General features: G+C 38.7%; 1 protein-coding gene and 1 long non-coding RNA gene across 2 annotated transcripts; one reads left to right on the top strand and one right to left on the bottom strand.

The window, feature by feature from the left end:
- Positions 1-1,894: 1,894 nt before the first annotated feature.
- Positions 1,895-26,317, bottom strand: PCOLCE2 (procollagen C-endopeptidase enhancer 2). Its single transcript, XM_083848200.1, has 9 exons — positions 26,101-26,317; positions 25,766-25,874; positions 17,522-17,777; positions 15,834-15,958; positions 12,645-12,781; positions 7,690-7,844; positions 5,349-5,432; positions 4,045-4,212; positions 1,895-2,436 (listed from the first exon to the last, which is right to left on the bottom strand). The coding sequence occupies exons 1-9, from the start codon at positions 26,175-26,177 to the stop codon at positions 2,306-2,308; spliced, it is 1,242 nt and encodes a 413-aa protein (XP_083704326.1). The 5' UTR covers positions 26,178-26,317; the 3' UTR covers positions 1,895-2,305.
- Positions 12,791-23,135, top strand: LOC310904042. The gene is made up of 3 exons (XR_014587995.1): positions 12,791-13,599; positions 16,531-16,712; positions 20,227-23,135. It is a non-coding gene; the product is annotated as an uncharacterized lncRNA (long non-coding RNA).
- Position 26,318: the final 1 nt, after the last annotated feature.

Genomic DNA, 26,318 nt, shown 5'->3' with positions numbered 1-26,318 from the left:
ACCACTTCTGTAATGTGAAGCAGTCACTCGAACCTCACAGAATTCAAGGCACCTCTTTGAGGTTTGGATTGAACCTGTGGGTTCCAGATTTTTTACTTGCCCCTGAAACGCATACATATAAAGAGATAGATATCTTAAGTTGTTGTTGTTTGTTTTTTTCTTGCAGTACATTAGGTGTATGTACACTTTTCATCTGTGCCTTGTTTGAAAGCTGTTGCAGGCTTCCTAACTTCTTGGATACTAATCAGTATGGATTGGTTCATACAATATAGCCCCTTTTCTACTATTCTTCAGATTTTCCTAGTTCAAGTGTATCAAACATTTTTTTCTAATTTGGCAGTTTAATAGTGGCCATTCCAGAATGTCAGGGATCTGAGATGCCCCATAGAACACTCATAGAACAGTTATGGACATGCACAGAGACAAAATTTTATGTCTGTGATACTTAAGTGCCAAAAGTTAAGCAGCAACAAAATGAGGCAAAAAAAAAAATGCCCCAAACAGTATTCGAGGTCTTGATTTAATCAATTTTAGTTCCTTAAGATATTTAACTGTAAATACTTGCTATGATTTCATCAAACTGTTCATTTGTTCTTGGGGACAAATATGTCAGATGGTTAGCCATGGATGGACGAAATGTCTTTCTGAGTCTACTGAAAAATGTTAATTTCTCTTTTGTGTTAATGTCAATTTAATCAAGGTAACGGTAGTTCTAAGATAAATTTGATCTTTCTTTAATATCTTGGATATGAAAACTTCATGCTGCTTCTGTTTATAGCAGAAAGGTCAAAAACATTCACTATGGAAAGTCATCCTACTTTATTCTCTTGGTAAAATAGTTTGTTTTTTTTTTTAATCATTATTTCTGTTGGAGTGGTTTCAAAAATTATATCACTTTTAATGTGATAATTGTGTTACATAATTTTTACATGTTTGCAGGTTGGATTTCATATGCTTGAATTTTACATTCACTACATCTGCTTTCAAAACCCTGTTTCTTTTTGGAAGGTTGTTACCTCTGTTTTGCGTCTGATTCTCACATGAGAAAACTGGCACTGTGTTTCTTGAAGCACCGGCTCCTGTTTCCTGTTGCAAGGCTACTGCTTTCAGCACTTTGATTCCCGTAAGGGGCCAGTCAGGCTTGACTCTTCCACAATGGAGAGTGTAGTGGGAGGAATCCATTTAGATTCCATATGCAGTGAGCACAGATATAAAAGGCTGTATTCAAGTGGTTTTCATATATCCCTTCTACTGCAACACATTTGCCAGTCCTCAGAAGTATGTTACATTAATTTACATTTAAAATGTTAAGTAGAATTCGGATTTATTTTCTTTTATGCATGAAAAGCAATTTGCTTTTTTGAGAAACAGTAAAAAAGAGGTGTTCAGACTGGAAAACAAGCTGATTTAAGGAGAGTGTTGAGAAGAGCAGGCAGGCAGGAGCTTTTCCTACCTGCCGTTGGGGGGAGAAGGAGCAGGCTACTAGACTCTTCTTGCTGCACTGAAAAAAGTTACATGACAGATGGTCTTGTTGTCATAAATGAAAATAGGTTATTGTAGTCAAACACAGTTCTGAGCATGATTTCCACAGTGCTTCACCCCAGACTGCTGCTGGGAAGTGCAGAAAAAACCATGTGTAAAACCCCTTAATCTGCACAGAAACTGATACTGAAAACCAAGGCATAAAACTGCAATTTTAAAACTGTGAAATTACATCTGGTTTGTAAATAAACATTGCTGTCATTTACACTGTTTGGTTCAGTCAGTAAGGCAAAAGCTTAGCAATCCACAGAACGTGTTTACAGCCCTGAGCTGTTTGACATGAGCTGCCAGCACAGCATTTTATATGTGTAGCATCCCCTACTTTATACATAATGAATAACTAGGTAGTATATGATTTAATCTTAAAATATTTTATTAAGCACAGATAATAATGCAGGAATCCATGTAATAAAAAAACTTCAAAGAAAAAGCTATGTTATAATGAGTTACTATAAATATTGCACTTAAAATTCTTATTTTACATATATAACTCCTTAAAAAAATGGACAATTATTATAAATTAACATCTTCCAAGTAACTGGAATTTGGTATGTTTCAGATCAGATGGCTGTGCTGCAAATCTTCAACTTTCATATTCAGGATTTGTAACTGATGCCACTTTGTGCTGGAATGAGCTTAGGTGGGTACGAGGGAGGAAAGGGTAAGCATGGTCTTAGTGCTGACAGTCAGTGTTTTCATGACTTAAACTAAGTGAAAATTCTTTTCCAAGAGAGATGATAGAGTGCAGCTGCAGAGTTCAGTTTTAACATGTTCTATTTTTCAAGGCATTCAGGATCTTTTGGTTCTTAGTCTTAAAACTCATGACAAAGCTGTTGGGAAGGACTTTGCCTCTACCGTCTTCTTCTACTTGACCCATGATGATGTAGTTTAAACCTATAAAGGAAAGTATGATATTACAAGGCAGAACTCCAGGGCGTGATCTAGTAAGTATAGTTCTATATCTGTGGTCTGCATTCATTTTCACTCTGTTACCACTGGCTTGTGGCATTTTTTCCTTCCTACCCAAAGCATATACAAAGCATACAATGAACCACAATTACATAAAAATCAAGTAGATAAGTAAGCATCTACTGTATAGTTAAACATACGGGAGATATTTTTTTAAGAAGATTTGTCAAATGAGTCTAAAAAACATTAGAAAGGCAGTATAAACACTGGATAACTTAGTCACTAACATCCGAAGAGGAATGCGTCTCATTAATTTTTGGATATTTTTTCATATGCTCAGTTTGTAGGGTAATGCACCTAATTCTTTCCATTCTCTTTTTCTCCCCCAGGTACGTAAACGTACTCTAGAAATATATAGAGGCAGTTGGGTAAGCAGAGTGGACTTAATGCGTGATAAACCCTGGCTTTGGAGCAATCAGTTGGATTTGAGTATTTGCAAGGCTTAGAAAGATTAGAGATTTGCAAGGCCTCAGGCAGGAAAGAGTGGTGTTATAGGGGAGTAAGCAGAAATGCACAAAGTTTAGATATTAAGTAATGGCTATTAAATAATTCACAGAGATTTAGGAAGAGAAACAAAAGTATGTGGTTTGGAGCCAGCAGTCTACCTAAAAGGAGACAATTTGTTCCACCAAGGATGCTATTATGTCTCCCAGACAGATGTCTGGTTTCCAAAGAACTAAAGGTAAAAGAAAAAAAAATCTGACAAGGATTGTTCGCTTTGGTACTGCCCCCTTTGAAGTAATACTTAACATTTAGGACACCACTGGCATTTACGTGGGTTTTCTTTTTTGGTGATTATTAGATTATGTTGACTGTTTCCTGCTATGGCTCCATCCACGTATGTTCTCCTGTTTTACTGGTATGCGCAGGAGAAAAAGCTAATGACTGTTGTATTTTTTGCTTAGTTACTTCAGTGAAACAGCCTCAGTATTTCTTATAGCATTGTATAGGTTGCCCTTGTTATGTTTAACTGGCAATCTTTGTTGATCTACTCTGTAAAATAATACTGTTTAAAATAGCTATAGAAATACTAGCTGTTTACAGGTATAGAATGAGCTGTTCTATATTAATACTACTGGCATTGCTACAGCAAAGATGTAAATCTATACAGGAGAGAAGCAACAGGATAACACATTATTTTTTATTTGCTGTGACATACTGCACTTTCAGGTTCAGTATGCTGTTGTTTTTCCATTCTGAATAACCGTGTATGAAAACTATATCCAAAAATACATATATGTAAAAAACAAAATCAAACTGAGTTTCATTTGAGAGAGCTAAGTCAGATTTTACTTTCTGTCATGCAAGTATTAAAAACAATGTTTTTCAAACTCATTTGAACTGAGTCTCATCTTTTATAGGTAAAACTAAGAATGAAATACAAACCTAAATAACTAGTTGTTTGTGTCTTAATTTCATTTAAATATTAGTTGCTGATTATAGAATCAATTATTGTAATTCTGATTTTTGTGTTCATAGAACAATTTTCAAAACTTTTATAAACAAACAAAGCAGTTATTTTGCTGTACTTACCTCTTCTGATGAGAGGACACTGCTTACATACTACAACAATCTTGGCACTCATACTCTTGCCTGCTTGCTGGATTGCTAGATTTCCCTCCTTGTATACATTAATGATCGATATTGTTGCATGCAAACTTCCAGCACGCGTTACTGCTGTGATTACTGTTCCAGTTATTACTAGAAAAAAGACATTTGATACATTTTAATTAATCTTTTAGAAATAAATTTGGGGGACCATAGAAATTGAATTAACATATTAGTCCTTAATAAAGATGCAAATAATACTGGAAACAGTCTCTCAATATGTGGGTGATGCCAGTAACAAAAACTCACTACCGACAAATTTTGGTGGCACCAAATATAAAACTTTTCCTAGAATGCATCAATCATTGAGAAGCCCTGTCCTAAATTTTGATAATTTTAGTTAAGCACTACAACGTGATACTATTTTCAATGACTAATCTTAAAACAGTGGAGAAGATGAACTGAAAATACTCTAGCGCAAAGCTGAATTCCCGGCTCTCCTGCAGTCTCATGCTGCAGTGATTTCATTCTGCTTTAGGGTGCAGCCACTACCCTGGTCTGGTTTTCAGCAAAATGATACTAAGCTGTCCCCACTCCTGAAACAGGAGACTTTCTCTAATCGCATGGGTTTAGCTATAAAATTAGAGTGAATTAGATTTAAAAAGAAAAAAAAATGGTTTGGGGACGAAGTTGTTGCATCCAAGTTGGCATACAGGATTAATGGTTGTAAGGCATCTTTTAAGGGAATTAAGAAGCTAAGTATTGATTTGGAAAAAGCCTCTGAGACATAACAGATCATCAGTGACAATGCTATCCAATTATACAGCAAACACCCTTTTTTATCAGTGATTAGTGTCTGTGGATGAAAAGCACTTTTTTAAGCTTCCCTGCCTTATAAATTATTTTAGAAGTATTTTGGAAGTTTATAAACTGAGTTATGGAACAGTCAGCAGATATGGCATAAAATGTGTATTGGCCGGTTACAGATGAGTGAGGTGACGAGACAGTAATTGAATCAATGCTCTCCTACAGGAGGCTGCCTTATATTTAGTCATTTGGTTTTTAGATTGAGGAAGTATGCTTGTTTCAGACATACCTGCAGTGCCTATTTCAGAATATCTCCAAGAGCGTTTTAAGTGATACACAGATACTAATGTCAGATACGCACATAAGAGGATGTAAAAACATCACTTATGTATTAATTAAAACTCAGAAATACATCTGGTAAAATTCCTAGATGTGTAAACATACAGTGTCAAGTGAGTAAGAAACAGACTTTGCTTTCTTACCAAAGTTGCTTGAACAGTAATTGCTTTCAAGAGTCCCACTCCTTTTACACTTTTGCTGACACAGGGCAACTGTAGGTTTCAAACCTTTTTGAAGAGCACATAATAAATTAAAATAAGATATTTTGAAACAAATGCAAGCAGTATGCTTGGGGAAATAAAAATCTCGATATGCACATAAACGCCACAATAACCATATACCCCTTTCCTGCCATCAACTCCAATCTTCTTTCCACGTGCGTTTTAATGGTATTACACAGTGGGATTTTTACAGAGAATGTTTGATTGTGCTGTGCTTTTAAATGTGTAACTTGTTAGTGTTCTTGCCTATTGTAATATAGTCCTTGTAGTACATTTTAAGTATGATAACATTAGATTACAGTAACATTTACTTCAGAGGGAGGGAGTGGACTTCTGTCAGAAATTACAGTGCTGTGATGGAAGAGATCAGAGTTCAAATTCCCATCTTTTTTTTCTAAATTTTTTACATAGCTTCATGACATGAAGTACTGTATAATTTTTATTGATGACATTGAAACACATTATAACGTGTGAATTATCTGCTTAACATTAGGGGCTACAGCTGCTTAGCACTAACTTACATTTCCTTTCTGAAACAATGCTTTGCTTAAAGACAAGTAAATACTCTCCTTCACACCAGCTCCTTAGGTTGCATATTAGTAGTCTCTGTACTTGATCTCGCTAACACTTTGCACATAAGGCTGTATTATTTTTAAGGTTTTAATGTCCTTTTCAAATTTGTTTGGAATGGGTCGATGAGGTCACAATTACTAGAAAGATGGAGCTGAGAGATGGACAGGTTAAAAAATAAATAAATCAGACAACCTACATAACCCTGATTTCCCCCGAAAGAAAATAAATTAGTTACGAAGAATATCTTGGCTTTTTTTCTTTAGAATGCAGCATTTTGCAAAAGTCTTAGCCTATAATTTCTGAAAAAGAGCTTCTGACTGATTACTTATTTATGTTCTTACAGTTCTCAATTATATTTATACTTCTCTTTTAATGAATTAACTGATTCTTTTTATGAAGATTTCTGAAATTCAGCTGAGTGGCAAACAAATTTATTTGTCTTCCGTGTACATCCATGACTGTTAGATCTTCCTGTTCATTATTTTGCCTTTCAAATCCCAACTTTAAAAATTCATCCCCATATTTTTCATTGATGTGGGTTTTGGTTTTTGTTTGTTTTGCTTTGAATTGTTTGGTTTTGTTTTGCTTGTCTGTTTTTAGTCTTCATGTGATCTTCATTGGTGTTCAGTAAGACTTCAGAAAGCTTGCAGCATGAGATGTGACACCTCCAACACCCTGTCTCAGTTAATCAAGGCTAACTTTAAGGAGTCCTTTATAGTGAAAAAGAGCTGAATTACTTATCATTGGACTGCTAGTCACATCGGAATGATTTACAGGTCATTATGATTGCATGTTTTTCATGTTTATTTTCATCTATTTTAAATACCTCAGTCTCAGTATTTAAGCACCACAACTTCTTGGTTTCCTGCTGACAAGCCATTTCTGTCCTGACTTCTGATACATTTTAAGTACAGATCAGGTTCTGTTGCAAAACATCATAAATAATTTGGTTTTGTGCTATAACTGTATCTTAAACTGTTCTCATTCAGGTTATAGAAATTGTAAGAATTTGTCCCTTCAGTATGTCAGTAATGAGGTAGTTTTGGTAAGGCCTTCAGAGAAATCCTCCCCTGATCTTTCATATGTTCTGTTTGGTCTTAAATATAAAAGTAAACTTATTTTTAGTCTGACGTATTTCTTCATAAATTCTTGTCCCTGAAAATCTTTGAATAAAAACAATTCTGAGAGCATCACATTGACAGGATGTTGGCAGAATCTGAAGAGAGCTCAGGCGGCTTCCATAACAATTTATCTTAATAACTACATGAAGAGAAATATGGCCAGATTTTTACATATTAATTTATTTAGAAGAAAAAGTTCCTTGAAATAAAACTGTTTCCTGAAATATGTAGAACTTATTGTACAAAAGAATTTTCTTTACGTTTCTATGGAATTTGGTGAAAGATTCTCGCTAGTTAGCTGTCAAAAATTGAGAAGAGACAAGAATATTCTCTGAGCTGGAGTGAGTAACTGTTACAGTGAACTGGAGAGTTTTCTTTTTAATAATGTTAACTAGATTCTATGTGCTCTCTTGAGTATATTAATTTTAATTAATTTCCTCAACATCTTAAATACTAACAAACCACGAAACTAACTTTTAATATACCTTCTGTTAATTCTTTCCAAAACCTTCTTCTCCTGGAATACATTATTTTTCTAATCAAATAAATCCAATAAAAAAAAATCTTACTTGATGTAGAAGGGGTTGTTGTGGTAGTAGGTGGAACTGTAGTTGTTGGTAACTTTTTTGGTCTAAATTTATAATGGCCAATAAAACCATCAGCCGTTAAACTTAAGTCAGATAAAAACTGAATGAGCAACTCATTTTTCTCAGATAGAATAGGCCTGGAATAGAAAAAAGTAACTTCCATTAGTTTTAATGTCAAAGCCAAAAACCATTAATAGAATTCTTGTCACAAAAAAAAGGTGCTTCATGTTTATTATTATTATAAATGCTCTATCTGCCCCCAGACTAATACTGAAATACATGTTCCTTTGCTAGCTTGTCAGACACTGATGTTAGAACTGAGAACCTCATTCTGTTGAATCATAAACCTCTGATTCCTGAGGGTTATGTCAGTGTAAGTATCTTTAAATTCCTTTGTGGCTTCATTGCAGACTTCACTTACATGGAATGACGAGGGCTAGATTAATGCCTTGGGGAAATATAATAAAGAAATCCTCAATAGATAGCAGAGGTGAGTAAATGTTTTGGGGTTTTAAATCATTTTTTGTCTATTGAAAAATACATATTTGGAAGGTCTGAAGAAAATTAATTTGATGTTGGACTCTGGAATTGTTCAATAAAAACACTAAAAAATATTTGGGGTTGGTACTACTTCTGTGGACCCAGGTTTTACCAATGATTGGATACTGAGGCCTTAGAGAGCTAATGCTGTTACTTTGTTAGGATTTGAAAATTTGTAAACAAGCACTCTTCTGTGTGTTAATTTTCAGTTCATAAACTGTGTAGTATCTATTGTGACACTGTCTCTGGATTTAGATGTAGTGTGATGAGTCTTCATTCAAGACTACTGTTAGAGCAAACTGTATGGCATGCAAGTCTAGCAAAGGAACACTTCTCTTGTTCTTTTGAGCATTCCACAGACCTTGTCTCAATATTCATTTATAATTATTAACACAGATTATCTTGTTTGGAAAGAGGAAGAAAAATTAATATAGAGATAAACATAGAGGCAAAAGATACTTGAGAGAAGAAAAGAGAAAATGGTTTTAAGATGTATTTTCACTAAACTGACTTTGTTGCTTCTTCTCAGGAAATCTGACAGTGTTCATGAGCCTTTAGCAGGAGTTCTTCAAGATGCTTTTTAGGGCTTTTAGAGTAAAAACTTGTCATTATCTCCTTTTTCTTTTTTCCTTTTTTCTTTTTTTTTTTTCCCCAGGTATTTCAGAAATCAGCTCACTGAGGGTTGAGTTTGACATAACCAAAAGTAAGTGCATGATTATCTGGAATTCCGATTTACAGTTACTGCGGTAATTGCACAGATTGATTTTCTTACCACAGTATTGATGCAGGCTGCAGAATTAGGAGGGGGGTTACCAGCTGTAGGAAAGCTTTGTTCTGCTTGCTGAACACCAGAAGTAAAACACCAAGTAATCTAAAAAATTTGACCGGTGTATACTATCTTTTTGAAAAAAGGCTTTTTGTCTCAAGGGTAGATGGTGTGTTTGTTTTTTAGAGTGATGATTTCTCTTAATTTATTATTATGATCTGTACTATTCATTTATGTAGTGTACGAATTGCACTCAGGAATCAGATATGTGGTTACGCTATGTGCTTCCTGGTCTACAGTTGGATCTCGGTTAATCTCTGCAACCACCAAATGAGTTCAAGGTATCTACTTTACTAATCTTTCTTAAGTATGCTGTTTCTGTTACAAAATGCCACATTACATTGTCTGTAACTACTGGTTAATGAGTTCCACCTTGTTTAATTGCTGTGTCAGATCCATAAATAATACTCTATATAGAAGTCCTCCTTCATGATTCAGTTTACATACCATGATTTCAGTATTTTTTACAACAGTGGTCCTGTCCTTACTGTTTTTCTGAACCCAGCTGATAAATTTTGGTGAGAATTCTGCAGAGCTAGTGGAAAATCCCCAAGAGCCATACTTTCTCCCTTTCCACTGGATACATAAGCTGTCTATATATTATTTTGTAAGGGAAAGGGACTATTCAAGCTCTGGACTAGATCAGGATAGTAAGCAATGCTGTCCTAAAACTTTCTTTCAGGAAACTTCTAACATTCTGTAACAGGAAATCTCATCTCTGAGCTATGTGGCCTGGGTCTGAGCCCAGACTTCTGCCCTTATTTACCTGTTGCACAAAGTCCATACTAAAATGACTATATTTTTGAAGCCCACTAGGGCTTTGGCAGACCAATTCACAGCTTTGACCTGCTGTGGGGAAAGATGCTGAGCCACAGTTGAGAGGTGGTTTAGGAAGCCACTCCTGGTCACCTCTCAGGGATTAACTAGCACTTCTTTCTTCTGTGTTGCTTTGTCAGCCAAGACCAAATCCTGATGGTTCAAAGCATACTGCACAGCTGGGCTATGTCTTAACTGGAAAGAGGCAACTAAGTCACAGGGACTGGAGGCCACCGGCTTCATTTTTGAAGGGGTGTTGTTCCCTGCTGTTTTTTGAGAACCAAGGGAAGGGTAAGATCTTGTAGAATTCACTTCTTACCTCAGTTGGAAAAGGTCTGCAATGTCACAACTTAAATAGGAAAAAGAGAAAGTTAAACTGGACTCTAATTGTGCTCTATTCAGGTAGGAAACTAGTCCGGGTACTCAATCGTCTTTTGGATCCAACTTGTGCTCAGCAAAACACCCATGGCAGGAAGGTATTTGTATGGAACATTGCTAGTTAAGTATTTCTAGGGGCAGATTCAGTTAGGTTATTTATTTTTTGTTTATTTTACAGGAGCTTAAAGGTAAATACCTTACTGATCTATGTTAAGGGTTCAGCTGTAAGGGATGGATTTGTAAAGTCACAATGAGGTTCTCATGCTATGCTCCTCAATGAGGTACCTGTCTACCTTGTTGTAAAGCACTAAATAACATTACTAACCTCTGTCATCTGCTGGCCATTGTGTTTTACTCTGTGTAAAATACTGGCATGTGTCCAGTAGAGTTCCCTTGGGGAAGAGTTTTTTTTTTACTTCAGATGATGATTTTTTGTTATCTGATATATATACTGGTGCTTACAACATTCAGCTCAAATAAATGTATTGCCTGATTGGAGATGTATTCGATCTACCTGCAGTCATTCTGAGTGCCACGGCGCTGCAAGGCAACAATGCATGGCATCTTTTTTTCCAGGCAAAACTCTAAGCTGGAAAGTATGAAGTGGCTTTGCTATGGACACATACATGAGGCAAAAATGGAGGAGTTCTGAATGTCATTTGGCAAAGGGGTGGAAGTGGATGTCCAAGACTTGTAACCCACCTTCTTGCCTTATGGACTCTAATACTAACTCTGCCTTGCACGGTCTCCTTCCATACTACAGCCTTTGGGTTGGAGGCAATAAGGGAAGATAGTTCTACTTCTGCTAGTGAAGTTTGTCCTGCAAATAAGGAAGTGATTATGTATGTAACTACAGCTCAAATTTAGTCTCTTGCGTCATTTTAATGGCCTAAATTAACTAGCACTTCACAATTTTACCTGTAAGACTTTCTGGTGTCAGTATCTTTTTTACAGAGCAGGTTTTTAACTTTATTACAAGAAGACAGCACTGAACTTAAGCCTGAAAAGAATTATCTTTTCCAAATTGGAACTTGATGTTTAAAAAAAAAAAAAGTGCAACTCCAGACCAAAAGCCTGAGGTGGCTGAAGGAAACTGAAGTTAATATATTTTAGGTGCAACACTGCACTTAATTAAATCCTTACCAAATTTCAAATACATTTCTGTAGGGCTAGCCTCTATTTCTAGCATTTTCATGCTATTAGGTAATGATCAGAAATAGCAAGAGAAAGAGTATAGCTGCTGCATGGAGAAGAAAAGTCTTTTTAGAATTCTGCAGAATGTCTGCCTCCCCTCTTGTCTCTGGAGGGTATACCACATAACCTTAGAAAAAGAACCAACCAAAACCCAAAAAACCTCACAGTAAATCCCAAGAAAGACTGAGGCATGCACCTCCTCCCCTTATACCATAATTACTTGCTCTTGGGAATCAAACTAGCTGTCACTTCTGAGACTTAAATCTATTCACACACTTCCATGAATTTTTTAATAGCTTGTATTTCTTCATCCCCTTCATCTTGTAAAGCTACTCAGTTTTAAGATGCTTAATGGAAGGGGAACAAGGGAGGAAAAAAGTTAAAAATTACTAGCCTTGCTCAAAAAAGACATACTTTTTAAATAATTATAATCTACTATTGCTACCGTTCCTTGCACTGGGGCTGTTTCTTGGGCGTTGGAGAGGTGGGGCCATTATGGGGAGGTCTCGTGTTTATTTGGGGGTTGGGATTTTGAAAACGTTGGGAGTGGTTTTGTTGGGTTTTTTTAGCACAGGTGGGAAGGATGGTAGCAGCAGCAGTTTGACAGTAAAGCTGCTGAAAGCCTGTGGTGCTACCCAGCACGCTCATGTGCCAGGAGGGGACACACCTCGGCACAGCTGGAAGAGATGGTGAGCAGTGACACACAAGAGATGGTAAGCAGTGACGCATGGAGCAGCCGTGGAACATGCAGAAGGGGTGTGACTGAAGGTAACATGAGTCAGATCAAGTGAGTCAAGAGCCAAGGGACTAGGGCGTTCAGCTGGATCCTGCACTTCAGCATCTACCATCAAAACACAGTAAGTGATGCTAGTGTTCAGCTAGCATTAATACTGGTATCATACCAATATCAGTAGCGTTACTGTTGGCATTATTAGACTGAGCTCTAATGAGCCTCGAGGGACAGGATAGAACAGGGGTTGGAGCCAGGGCTAGTCATGGAGGGACAGAGGAAAAGAGAAAACCTCAGGAGAGACAAGATACTAAACAACTCCTAGAAATGCAATTGGAGATAGAAAATGAGATATTTAAGGGAAAAAAAAATATCTTTCAAAAGCCTAGTACAGAACCATTAGCAAAGTGACATATAGTGTTGTAAAGTTCATCATCAAAGACAGTTACTTACGCTGGTGGACTGTCTCCACAATACTTCCCAATCCTTTTCGCATCGTTGACTTCCCCACCATTAAACACTGCGACATAGTCATATCTGCAGTAGTTGTCTCTCTCCACATCAAACTTCTCAAACTTTAATTCTATTAGCTGCAGAGAAAGTGCAAGTAACTTACTAAGACTTTGGTATGCAGAATTTGAGCAGTACTTATAGTAAATGACCTCTTCATATGAACTACTAAATGATTTTTGCCTTCCATAAAGCAAAAGTCCTTAATCCACTTGATCGTGGATTTGGTATTTGAATCTCTCTAGCAAACACTTCAAAATAGGACCTTAGTATTCTATATAACATTTTGTTCTCAAGTATATGCAAATATAGCTTCTTGTAGTTATCTTTATGAGTGAATGTAAACTGAATAGTAATAGTTAGGTGTTGCACTGTTTTTAAAGAAACTAACTTAAATCTAAACCACAGAAAGAGGGCTATTAGTGCCATTGTATCACCCTAGATATGCTAACGAAAAAGCAAGGCCAAAGTTGGTAAGAACCATTTCACTGACTAGATCAAGAGCAGATTTTAAACCACTGCTCTGTGGTTGCAAATCCCCTATTTACTTGATGTAGAAATAAGAAGGTCAAACACAATAATATCAATAGAAAATTACTAAACAATAAGACTAAAACCAAGGGAAACTAAGTAGTTAAAGAAGTAATGTTTCCATACAGAATTTCCATAAATGTTAGGGTTTCAGAAGTCCTAGCTGTGAACTAGTATAACTGTTATTTCTAGTACTGATGTTATTTTCTCCAATATAACTTGTAATTTATGTACTTTTCTACTCAAGAAAGAAAAACAATGGAAAAGAAATTGCAGGTATGAGTCTGAAAGTAAGTCCTGCAGCATGCTTTTCAGTTGTGTGCAGCAAGGAAGGAAAACACAACATAACTACATGAATGAAACAAAGGTAATGCCTACATTTAGGTTGCTTCTTTATATGAAGTACAACAGTATTTTTAATCATCCTCCAGTAAATAGCACAAATGAGACTTGAATGACAACACTGAATTGTGTTGGCTGTGGGTATGCAGGATTTCTCTTCAAAGGGCTGTCTCAAACAAGATGCTATTAAATGTTTTAAGACTACAAAGCCATCTGTAGATCACCTACATGTTAATTTACTAACATAGTAAAGGTGATCTTGTTCTACATCTGTAATAAAGGTAGCCTGCTATCACCTCATGTTTTAGTTTTGCCAGGATATGCTTTTGCACTATTGACATATAATGCATCATTTTGTTACCTCAAAAGTATAAGTAGCCCAGGGCAAAGAGAAACTTCAAGGACAGCAATTTGGTTTCTGAGACGAGCAAGAGGTTTGTTTCAAGAACCTTGTCACCAATATGGGAAAAAATGCACTGTAAATGGAAGTACTTATCTCATTAATAGGCTTATGACCAAAAGATGGTATAGAAAGGAGTAATGCAAGTGGAAACAGAAATGCTGAATTTTTCCATACACAGGAAAAGCAGCATGCCATCATGCCTACTTTACTATTTATTGTTCATAAGTGCTCTTTGCACTAACAGAGAGGTATTTCATGATAGATTAGAAGCTCTTCACCATCATGAGGAGCTGCTCCATCTTCTGAAATAAATGAAGAAATTATTTGGTTATATTAGAAGCAAAACACTGGCTTGTTTTATTGCTCACATGCTTGTGAAAGGAAGTGGAGAAAGTGTGACCTAAACTTTGGCAAATGGGAGAGTGAAAAGCTTTTTATTTGAACTTGGAGAGAGATGCTTACTCACTACATTTTCAAAAATTGCTCTTGTTATTGTCAAAACTCTCCCGTTTGCATGCAAGCAACCACTTTTGCAGCACGTGAAAGATATATATTCGGACACATGGATTTATGGAGCAGGATGCTGAAAAGGCACAAGATAGTGCCTTAATTTTTACGCTTACATTACATTTCCTAGATCTTCTCTACAAGCTTGGGAAGAGTTTTTAGGCTTATCTAGAGATGGCTGAAAAGAACTGACGTAATCTGCAGTTTAAAGATAAGATTTTAAAAATGACTGCCTCTCTATAGGATTGTTAAATGACCTGTACCTAGCAAGCAAGGAATGTGGATTAAAGAGGAGAACAGGAAAGACTAAGCTGACATACTGCTTCAGTTCAAGGGGAAAAAATATCTTGGGAAATGGAAAAGTATGAAAGATCTGAAGAATATATTTATCTGGGGCAGCTTTTTTAGAGGATTATGGTCACGAGCCAGAAGATTAAGGAGAAAGTTTTCTTTACATGTAGAGGAATGTAAAAAGCTGGAGATAGTTAAGAAAAGCAAACATGCTCGGTGACCAGGATATTCAATCAATGTAGAGTTTCTGCCAGGTTACAGAGCAGATGGCTCAGCAACAATCACAAAATGTGAAGCTAGGACTGAGACGAGCTCTACGGCATAGGGAACAACATGTTCTGGCCATGTGTGGCAAACAGTGGCAAATGAGCCATATTTCTCTACTGTTAGATCTCTGAGTCTTACTGAAGTGGTAATGTACACTTGAAGGTGTCTGGCTAATTAAGCAATCATGTTATGAGATAAAGCCTTCAAAATATAAAATAAGACAAATTTTATGAATTGTACGTTGAAGATCCCTGTGCAAGACAGATCTGAATATATTCCCAGTACTGCGAGCGGAACCAATAAAATAATTTCTGCTTTTAATAAATTCAGTCAGCTCTACTCGAGTCCCTCTGTAACAAACAGCACTAATGCTGAAAATGCTACAGATGGAGTTAGACTTTAAACTTAGCGTTTGTCATCATCATGCCTGGTGCTGAGATGATCACCTCCTCGAACTTAATTTACATGATGTTTAGTTAATTAACAAAATCATCTTTAAAAGATCCTCATTAAAAGCCTCACCAGCCATAGCTGGTCTGAAAGTTTAATATAGGGGAATGTGTCAGCACACATAAACCAGCATGTAATGTTTAGTTTCCTCAAGTGAGCCTGGTCATGTATGAGAAAAAGGTGAGTACAGCTGGGGCTAGGTGGGCCCACACTACTCCAAATTTCAGCCAGTGTTTTCACTGTTGGAGTGCCATGCAAGCAGCACATCACATGCACGGGCTGTTGGCAACATGTCAACACTGGTGGGTAGCGGGAGGCGCGGGGCGATAGCGGCGCCTTACCTGGTTCTTCGGGGCGACGATGTGCCAGGAGCACGTAACTCCGGCTGGGTAATCCCGCTCCGGCCAGTTGGGCGTTTGGAAGGAGCCAGAAGGCTTCTCCAGTCGTCCCCCACAGTACTGATCTCCTGGAAGTACAGTACACCATGCAAAGTAGAGGCCAAAAGCAATGTGTGTGACCCAGTTGATGCGCTGGCTTCGCTGTGCCGGTGCCCAGGCACTGGTGGGGGGCCGTGAGGCCTCGGGGCAGATCTAGGCCAGGTCTGCTCCATGCTGGACTCAGACAGTTCTGCCCAGTTCCTGCTGGCCCCAATGGCTGAACCACAGGGTATGGCTGAGCCCAGCAACCCAGCTGGTGGTGCCTTGGGGAAAAGAGATTTAAGAAAGGGCAGAAAGATGAAGTGAAAGGGGGGGTACAGTGAGAACCAGCCCTATGAGCACCTGGGTCAGAGGAGGAGGAGGAGTTGGAGCATGGCTTCCCCACAGCCCCTAGTGGAGCCATGTGGAGGTGACAGTGTTCCCTGAAGGAACTGCCACCTGTGGAGAGCCCACGATGGAGCAAGTCATTTTTCTCTATATCTACTCCTCACAGTCCCAAATTACAAGCCTATATCAGGTATGTAATCTTTACTTATAATACCATTAGGAGTCTTTATTAAAGTGACTCTATCTTGTGATGGTTGTCTAATATGTTTTTCAGAAAGTTGTCCACACTGATGGAACTGGAAGGACTAATGAGTTAGCTGTCATCTGCACTACATCAGCCCAAAAACCTGTCTAGTCTGGTAGCAAAATACCAAAAGCCTTGAAATGAGTTAATTGGTATGGCAGGCACCCAGTAATATGACCTCCCTGTAATGTCACAGATTTACCAAGCAAAAGGTAATGCCTTTGTGTTCAATAACCCCTAAAAAGTTTTTTCTTTCATACTTTTTCCTAATTGTTTTTAAACTTGATGTAGAAATTTTCAATCCGTGATGTCCTGTGGCACAGCACTCCACCACTTGACAGCTCATTAGGAAGAATCACCATTTCCTTTCCTTTGCAGCCACTTGCTCATCTGTCTCTTGTATTAGAAACAGTGGCTGTGTTCCCCATTCACTTTTTCCACACTGGCCATGACTTGAGGGCCCTCTCCTATACCCCCACTGAGCTTCTCTTTTCCAGCCTGAAGAGATCCATGAAAAGGTTTGGTTTTCATACTGTTTTCAAAAAAATGTTAAGTTTCTGTATTTTTTTTGTTACTTACTGAGCACTGGAGGGATGCTTAATTACTGCTTTTGTTATTATGCTCAATTACTGTTTTCATAAATTATTCTATTTCAAACCCATGATCTCATTCCTAAATACTACAGTCAATTCAGAGCCTGTCGTATACATGAAGTTAGGGTGTTTTCTCCCTTATTTGCAACGTTTATCTACATTGAATTTAATTTTATTGACAAGCTATTACCATATCGCTGCTAGATGCGGTCCTGCAATTCAAAATAGTCAGCCCTCCTCTTTGCTATTTTGATTAACTATTATGGGTAATCAATTATACTTCGCTATTTGCTAAGTAAGGTAATTAACGAATACATTGAGCAACACAATCCCTAATATTTCTAGCATCACATCTTTAGCATTAGTGTAGCTCTCCATAGAGTTGTACAGTTATATTTGTCTTCAGCACATACATAATTGACAGTTACCTCTTTCATGTGGTTCTGCTGCAGAAAACTTTGCAATGAATCCACTTCCAGCCGTATTAGCATCTGAAGTCATCTGCACCAACATTTTATTGCTGTTGGATACAAGGGCTCCTGGTTTCACAGTACCACAGAACCTGCCGATGCGTTGTCCATTGGCATGGCCGTTGTATATATCCACAAAATCATATCGGCACAAATTGTCACTTTCCAGGTCTAAATATCTAAAAGAAAGAACCACAACTTTTCCTTCTGGAACCTGCAGAGAGAGAGAGAGAGAGAGAGAGAGAGGGGGAGAGAGAGAAAGAGAGAGAGAGGTGTGTGTGGGGGGGATATATCTTGAGGTGTGACTGACACATACCTATCTGATCCCACTTTTTGCATGGATATTTTCATGTCCTTCTACTTTCACCAGTTAAGCTCTTTTTCCTCATACTATGCTCTAGTATGTTTTTTAAAATCATATTGGACCAATCATAAAAATAAAACTCTAGCCATCTCTGTTAGCATTATTGTCTATCTGATGCACTGTACCCTCTAGCCAGACTGTCATAGTTAGTTATATGCCTTCACCTCCCAGATCAGTTTGGCATGTTTCACTTCTCTGCTGAAAGTATTGCAATCAACCATGCAGCTCCCTGTCACCAAGTGAGGCTAGGAGGATAAGATTAATGAGATTTTTTTTTAAATACAGAACAAGTAATTTACAATTTTGAGAAAATGAAATGGTTCTTGTTATCTTGCTGATGTGTCATATTATTTATCAACATAATTTACATTTGTAACTCCAAATGGAAACTTCACAGCTAATACTGTACAACCCTAATAGTCAGCTATCGGAGTGGGTTCATTTAGCATGAAAGCTGAAGTGAAAGAGTTATATTTGGAAAGAACATGTGAAACTATAAGCAGAGTTCAAAAAAAAAAAAACCAAAAACATTTGTGGGTGTCCTCAATATAGAAAAGAGTTTTGTTTTCTGAAATATCTGCGGAAACATAAGGCAAGGTAAATCTTCTTAAATGCTTGTATCTGTGGACATTGTGAAAGAGGCAAAAGTAGTGAAAAGGATGTAAATTATGAGACCGTAATAGTTTACGAGGGGAACGCTTCCTCAGATAGACTTGCAAGCTTTTAAGAGCATAAGCAGCACACTGTGAAAACTATTCTAATGAGCACTCAACTCTATTTAACAGGACAGGAAGAAGGGAAACGGTATTTTAAAGTATAGAGGTAACTTAGGCAGAGCGTAATTATCTTCATTCAATTCATAGCCTGGTAGAGTGGTTACCAATTAAAATAATTGCAGCTGTTCTGTTTTACTGAGACATTGCTATGATTTTCAGCTTTAAATATATAACACACACTTAATATCTGCAGTAAGTCCACATTTAAGGCACTTCATTTAAGAGTTCATGAATTTTTTTTCTTCTTAACAGTGACTTATTTTAAAACACCAGTTTGAGATAAACTAGAACTGAACTGTGCCTACATGAAATCATCAAACAGCATTGGAATTTTATGAGTCTCAGTTGTTAAAAATGCCTTGTCAGATGGAAGTGGATAGATGGAAGTGACTTCTTAACCACGGAAGAGAGTAATAATAGCAACAGCTCCAAATGTAATGAAAAACGTGCTGTATACATGCTAAGGTTACTTGCTCATGCAGATGCTTTTATGTCCAGTGCCAGTACCGATTCTGCAGGGCCGACTTCTGCAAGGGCTGTTCACATCTGTCGAGGGCCCATGCAGACACGGGCTGACCAGCCCCACAGCAGTTCACATTGTTGCACAGAATATAGTTTCAGAACATTTTCCTTTAATCCTTGTTCAAAGTTCTTTCCAAAACTGCATGCAGCTCTCCTGTGGTGACGTACATTATTACTACTACTACTACTACATTAAAACCACAAAACTCATTTAATCTTACCCAGAAATTCCACAGCATGATGACTATGTTTTAGGAAACTTTAAAGCCAGATGTTAGGTTTAACTGTCATGCTACTGAAATGAGCAAGCCATATAGCTGGTATAGGAAAATAACCCACATGTATATTTATTCAGCATAAGGCCAATATAGATGGGTGGACACTTTGTAAGACATCCTGTGAAAGCAATATGACTCCTTGAATCACTGCTCTCATAACTAAATGTCTTATTATTGCATTCACTTTTGTCTTGTGGTCTGAATCACCAAGAGGCATTAAGAAAAGAAGCGAAGAGGAACTGAGGATTCATGTCAGAAGACATGAATGTTATTTGTGGTTATACTACAAACTCTATGAGACAAAACAGATCAGTTAAAAAAAAATCTGGCTGTAAATTCAGTCAGATAAAGTTAGATTTAGGCAGCTAAATAAAAGCAGCTTTTTTATATTTTTTCTCTCCCCAGAAGTAGTAAACAGCTGTATATAAAATAACACATGCTCTTCTGGGGTTGGAACACTTGTTATTCTTAAGTCTACACAACTGGTACAATAGGAATTAAATAAGGTAACCTCTAAAGGTTATCATGTTTTAATTTAATACAGGCTGAGCTACTTGTCCAACACTTCCTACAACAAACCATGGTTTTCAGTGTATTTGCAGTTTTACTAACTTATCTTTAATGAGTTTCCCCTTTTTCTTCCACTGTTTTTGAAAGTTGAGCTGCTCTATCACGTTAGGTTAGTTTTATCAGTGCTTATGAGATTTTTCCCTACTTTCTCAGCTTCAGTTTCTTCTTTGAAGACATCTTGCCCCTCCCAGAGTTTGGAGAAGGAAGCTGAAATGTGAGAGGTGGCTCGTTCTGGGGTAAGAAACAGGCTTTTTGCTGTCCTTCTAGAAATGCGTTCTGGTTTATCCAAGTCATTATCCTTCAGTAATGCCAATGGGATCTCACTGACAGCTTTGCTGCATGAGCACATTGAGCCAGCACTGCTCTGCTAGTGCCAGCCTCACACCACTCACTTCTGCTGCCAGGCTTTCCCCTCCCTCCTGCTGCCCCAGGGGGGGCATTGAGAGAACCAGGACAGGGGACCGACTTGCGCTCAGGGGGGAAAGGAGGCTGGCAAAGCAGCCAAACTCTGAGTTGCCAGTCAACCATTCACTCAAGTCTTGGGCTTTAAGGTTCCCCTTCTTCTCTTTCCACCATTGACTATGTTATACTATACCACATTGCATTATAGATTTAATTACAGATTTTAGTCTCTCCAGCTTCTGTTAATTCAGCGTATTTACCTTGGCCAAGACTGTTCCCCACAGATGTACTCAGCCACATGGTTGTGTGTGTTCAACAAGGAACCCTTGCCAGACCTTAGTTGTCAGAATAATCCTTGCTCACATTTAGCTGAATTTGGGGAGATAAGTTATTTATGTATCATGTTTATATATATGTTCACACATACAAATGTGTGAACTCAGTTCCTTAATCACAGACGCTACATACTGTCATTACTATATAAACTAATGTTGCTTATCAAAATAATATTTGTCATGATTCACAAAAATAACAAATGTGTTCCGTCATGTTAAAATGAATTGAAAGTTTGTGGTCTGACCAGATGACATGTGAGAGTGCAGATGATGGTAGTTCCACATTCTGGCAACAGCCACACCAGTTAGCAGCTATTCCCAAGGAATCTCGCCCTGAATATAGGCATCTTTGCGAAACAATACATTTATTTGACTTCTACCATTTCCTTTTTAAAAAGTTGAAACTAATGTGTTAAAATCTGCCAGTGTTTATCCTAAGACATCAAAAATATTGCTCCATGAGAAACCCAAAGGGAGAAAGCACAGGCCAGCATGACTCAGTTTTGTTTACTTTGAGACACATCTGAGCCTTATGCAGTAAGAAGATGGGATACCTCAGAGAAGGAATTGGAAGGAATTGTAGCTCTGTTCTTAAAAAGAAAGAGGAATCAAAGGAAGAAGTGATGCCTTCCCTGCAGGGTGTGCCTTTTTTCTGTTTTATCCATCCAGCTGGTATCTCACAATAGCAGAGCCACAACGTCTGCCCCTCCTTGTCAACTGAGTATGACCGACCCATACTTGCCCTTGGCTTTTCTTCTTATTTGATTCTCTGGACTTTTTTAGGATCAGATATTATGACACTGAACTCACATGAAGGATGCCACTTCTTTTCACAAACTTGCAGTACTCCTATAGTAGGTTAAAGGAAAAGAGCAGTCCCTGAATTTTTAGGGAGAGTTGTTCTAGAGTGTAATGCCTATAAATCATCTGTATAGATTATTAACTTCTTAGAAAGGGTGGGATTATTTCAGAAATATACAACTCACCACAAAATAAGGTTCCCAGATCTTTTTTTTTGATTGCCATTCATTATAGGCATTTCATGTAATCTTAATCAAAATTCACTTACATTTAACGTACTTGAGCTGTTTTTCTGTTGTTATTCTGACTGAAAACAAAGCTTTTTCATGATTGGGCCTCTTTAAGTATCTGGCAAGATACTCACAGTGTCCCACTCTTCCAAGTTATGTATTTGAGATTATTTGCTTTGGAAATAACCTTTTGTTGGTGAAAAATCCTGAAATGCCAACCTTCTGAGAAAATATTTTGGCTGATTTTTAAACCTATATTGTAAATGTTTACTATCAAAATGCTGATTGTATGTTTTGCCACAGCAGTCCTAGGTAACTTTCAAAAACATACCAGCTACTTTCAAGCCAAATATATTGGCTGTCTCTGCTGAGAATGAATATGAAAGATATTTGGAATTACATCCTGGGAAGAACCATAGTTCCTGCCCAGTCCCTTGTTCCCTAACTCCATCATCTCCAGCCACAAAGGAACAATCTAAAAAAAATCCTATCAGTTTGCTCTCCCTGGCAAAAGCACAATATTATGTTAAACTATGTCTTTTCAATCCATACAACCACGGGTAAAGACCTGTTCTCTACTAGGAGGGAAGTTGCACAACTATATGGGAAAACAAATGCTTAAAATGTAGAGAAAACGATTCAAAATATTTCAGTCCCCCAGGGCAGATTGCCAATGCCCTGATAAGTAAAAATTTTCAAACCCTGCTTATTGTCGGCAAACCTGCTGGAACACAGCTCTCGAACCTATAAATATATGACCTTATGTAACTCTGACGGTCTTAGGTATCATTTTTGCATATAAAAAAAAGTTGTTAGACTTTTAAGAGAACTACAGTCTGCCAGAAAAAGACAGGACAGTAATCCAGATTCTTGGACTATGTGACACATTTGTGTGAGGTGATGGCCAAGAAAGGATTACAGAGTATTAAAAGTAAATGTATATGACATTTTAGATAAAGCTATATATGTTACTATAGGAAAGGAAATAGCTGTACAAATGACTTCTTAGCAAAGCCAACTAAAAGCTGCTGGGTAGTCTGCCAAGGTTGTAATATAACCACAAGCATGTGCTGAACACTTCTTAGAGCTCTTAGAATAGAGAAGCTGTTTTCTTTAGCCAGCTGAAAAAGTCCCAGTCTCTTGAAATAACAGAACCATAACTGAGTTAGAGAGACTCTTCTAGCTCTAGCAAACCAGTTGGAAAGATTTCAGCTGACACCTGAATGCTACATTGCTTTATCTGTATTACCCGTAACATTTTCTAAGCCTACTTTCTTCTAAAGAATGAATTAGCTGTCACCACCTCACTGGGGATTTCTTCTCTAGAAGATGAGATCCTCTAGTTGAGAAAACAACAGCCTCATGCTTCTTGTGACCCAGATGCAAAGTGAATTGATGTCTCTCCAGTCTTGCAGACTTGTCAGATCCTGCATGAGGCAGAGGGTTTTCAGTAAGGGAAGGTGCTCACAGCCTTTGGCTAAAACTGACAGGCAAAAGCCTTTTAGTCACCTTCCAAGATCAGATGCTAAATGAAGAAGCCTAACATAGTAACTGCAGCATATTTCTTCACGGCAGTGTAATTTGCTTTCCTATTTGGGTGCTACTGCAAACTGGTCTGAGGCTCAGCCATATCTGGTGAAAGGATTTTGTTGTTCAAAGTCAGGCTAGCCAGGTCCTTAAGTATACCACTTCCCCTTGGTTGGGTAAGTCGCTTTCTTTTTACAGAAGGTATGGACTGAGTCTTCCTAGTTATCATAGTCTTTGCCTTCCATATATCCTTGCCTGCACATCCAAAACACAGTGTTCTGCACAATTCACAGGGAAAAAAAAATCAGCCTGGCATAGTGAACAGCAGTGTCTAAGGTACTGCAGTTGTGCAGCTCTTCAACATTGGGTGAGCTACAAGAGGGTAGGCGTACATCAGTCAGAAGGGCAAGAGTAAATGGCAGCACAGCAGCAAAGTAAGAGTGAGGATGACTGTGAAATGCCAGAAGCCATTGAGCTCCCTCCTGTGATCCATAGAGCCTGAGTGCAGGCACAGCTCTGCTACAGCTTTGTGGTAAGGCTGCTCACATCTGTGCAAGGCTACCCTGGATGCTCACATCTTGCTGGCAACAGCAGCATTAAGTCTGCAATGAAACCAGTTGGTGTGGATTCTTTAAATACAATTGTTCTCTTCTCCCTCTACTTCCAGTAGAGGATGAAGGGCAGATCCATAGGATCCATCAGTAAATTCTTTTTCAGGGCTGCTTCCATTTGTAGTCTGAATTTTTTAATGGTAAAAAAATAAAATAAAATTACACTCTAGTCACCAAAATGATAATTTTCCTCCAGATTCAATTTTGAACTTTTGAAGATCTAATACCAACTTATATTGATAAATTAACTTTGATTATTTTTCCTTCTATTTAAGGCATGCATGCATGACTCCAAATAGAATTTGTCTGCTCTTTGGATTGTAAACTGGGCCACGCTAATTGCTGTTATCTCAGCCTCCTCAGACAGCAGGAAGCATGTTTGTTTACAAGCATATGCTACATCTCACATCGTACTCTTCCGGATAATGCCAGTCACAGATTAAAGGTAACCTTTAACTTGGCCCTAATAATAAGGCAACATAAAGGTGCAGTAGGCGGCTGCTGCAGCTTCACTGGTATCCTTCAGATAAAATGATTAAAATTACATCTTTCATTTGGTACAAGAGTCATTTAACAGAACACTGTAAACAGATCAATGTCTCTTGCTTTGCGTCAGCATCTCTATAGTAGCAAGAGACAATTATCGTCTAGCATCCTATTCAACAGCCATCACCTAGTTTGTAATGCAGCCTTTAAACTAAGGTCATCTTCGTCTTCAACGCAGAGACTCATTTTTTTCATACTTTTTGTACTTCTTTTTCTTCTGTCAAGTCCACATTCTAGGCCTGAATGTCACAGTAGGTCTAAGTGAACTGTGCCTAAAAAAGAGGGGAATTTCGTGGGCAATTTTGGAAGGCGCAGTTTAGGCAGACGTGAGGAAAAGTAATGTTTATTCAGAACTCTTTCTCTGAGTTTGTGGACAAGGGCACATCCAGCACTGAAGTGTTTAGTTCTAGCTGCTTAATGCTATTTGCTGCTCACGAATGCTATGTCTCTGCCCTACAGCCTTATTTCAGCATCAAAATGTCAATCATACCATATGCTTTTGCACGGTCATTTTTAAATGTAACACCACTTTCTTACTGCTTTGTCAGCTTGCTGTATGCCAGACTCACTTGTGCTGGCTGGTAGAACAGTGTTATTAGCGTGCTACAGGTAAACCTGTTGACAGTATTTTTGGTTTTGCGTGAAACTTCTCCTGTTTCTTGTTGCCAACAAATTTTGCTTTTCTGATGCCTTACATTATCTACACCTTAAAGCTTTACTTTAATCCTTTTGGTCTAATGGTCTAACTATTGATTTCTGTAGTGATGGGAAGGGTACATACTTGCTTTTAAGGGAGTTGATTTTAAAACCATTAGAGGTGTTTCTGTGGAAGTCTATTAAATTTTGATTCTGCTAATAGACAAGGTCAGTTCTACACTGCACCTTTCAGCAACTGTCATCATATTAGAGTAACCCTAAAATGCTCCAGGTAGTTGAGCTGCTCTGAGTTATTGAGGTCATTACCGCACACATCTGCTATCCCATATGAACCACTGGCATTAACAACAAGCAGCTCTTCATCGAATCACAGAATCGCTAAGGTTGGAAAAGCCCTCCAAGCTCATTGGGTCCAACCATCCCCCTACCACCAATGTCACCCACTAACCCATGTCCCCAAGCACCACATCCAACCTTCCCTTGAACACCCCCAGCCACTGTGACTCCACCACTTCCCTGGGCAACCCCTTCCACTGCCTGACCACTCTTCCAGCACTGAGTTCGTGATAGTAAAGACTCTTACTGTGATCTTCCAAGTGCATTTGCTGTTCGGAGGGTAGACTCCAGGAAACCCTTCGCTCCCAATAAAGCCCGACTCTCCAGACACAACTCCTCCACATGCAAAGGTAGGCCTGAGAACAACAAGAAAAAAAAACCACCTTTCATTTACTGTTTGTGTGCCAGCAAAGCTGGAAGGGACAAGCACCGAGACGGAGCCCCGGGCCTGCCCCTCCTCGCTGCCCCGGCTCTCAGCCCCGCTGCCCAGCACGGGGCCGCCCTGCGGGGCACCGGGGGCTGCGGTTGGGGTGCTGGGGGTGCCGGGGCGCCCGCTGGGTGCCGGCCGGGTGCCGGCGGTACCTGTGCGGGGCGGCCTCGGGGCGCGCCGCCGCCAGCAGCGGCAGGAGCAGCGGCAGCAGCGGGGCGGCGGGCGGCATCCTCCGGCGGCGGCGGCGGGGCAGCGCTCTTCGGACGCCCGCTCTGCCCCGGGGCCGGGGGAGGAGGAACAGCCTTCGGCCGCCCTCCGCCCCCGGGGCAGGGCAGGGTAGGGCCACCCTCCGCCCTTTTTTTCCCTCCCT

This window comes from Anser anser (assembly GCF_964211835.1).
Source record: "Anser anser genome assembly, chromosome: 9".
Taxonomy (NCBI): Eukaryota; Metazoa; Chordata; class Aves; order Anseriformes; family Anatidae; genus Anser; species Anser anser.
Note: the sequence above shows the minus strand (reverse complement) of the source record. Positions and strands in the feature narration are given on the sequence as shown.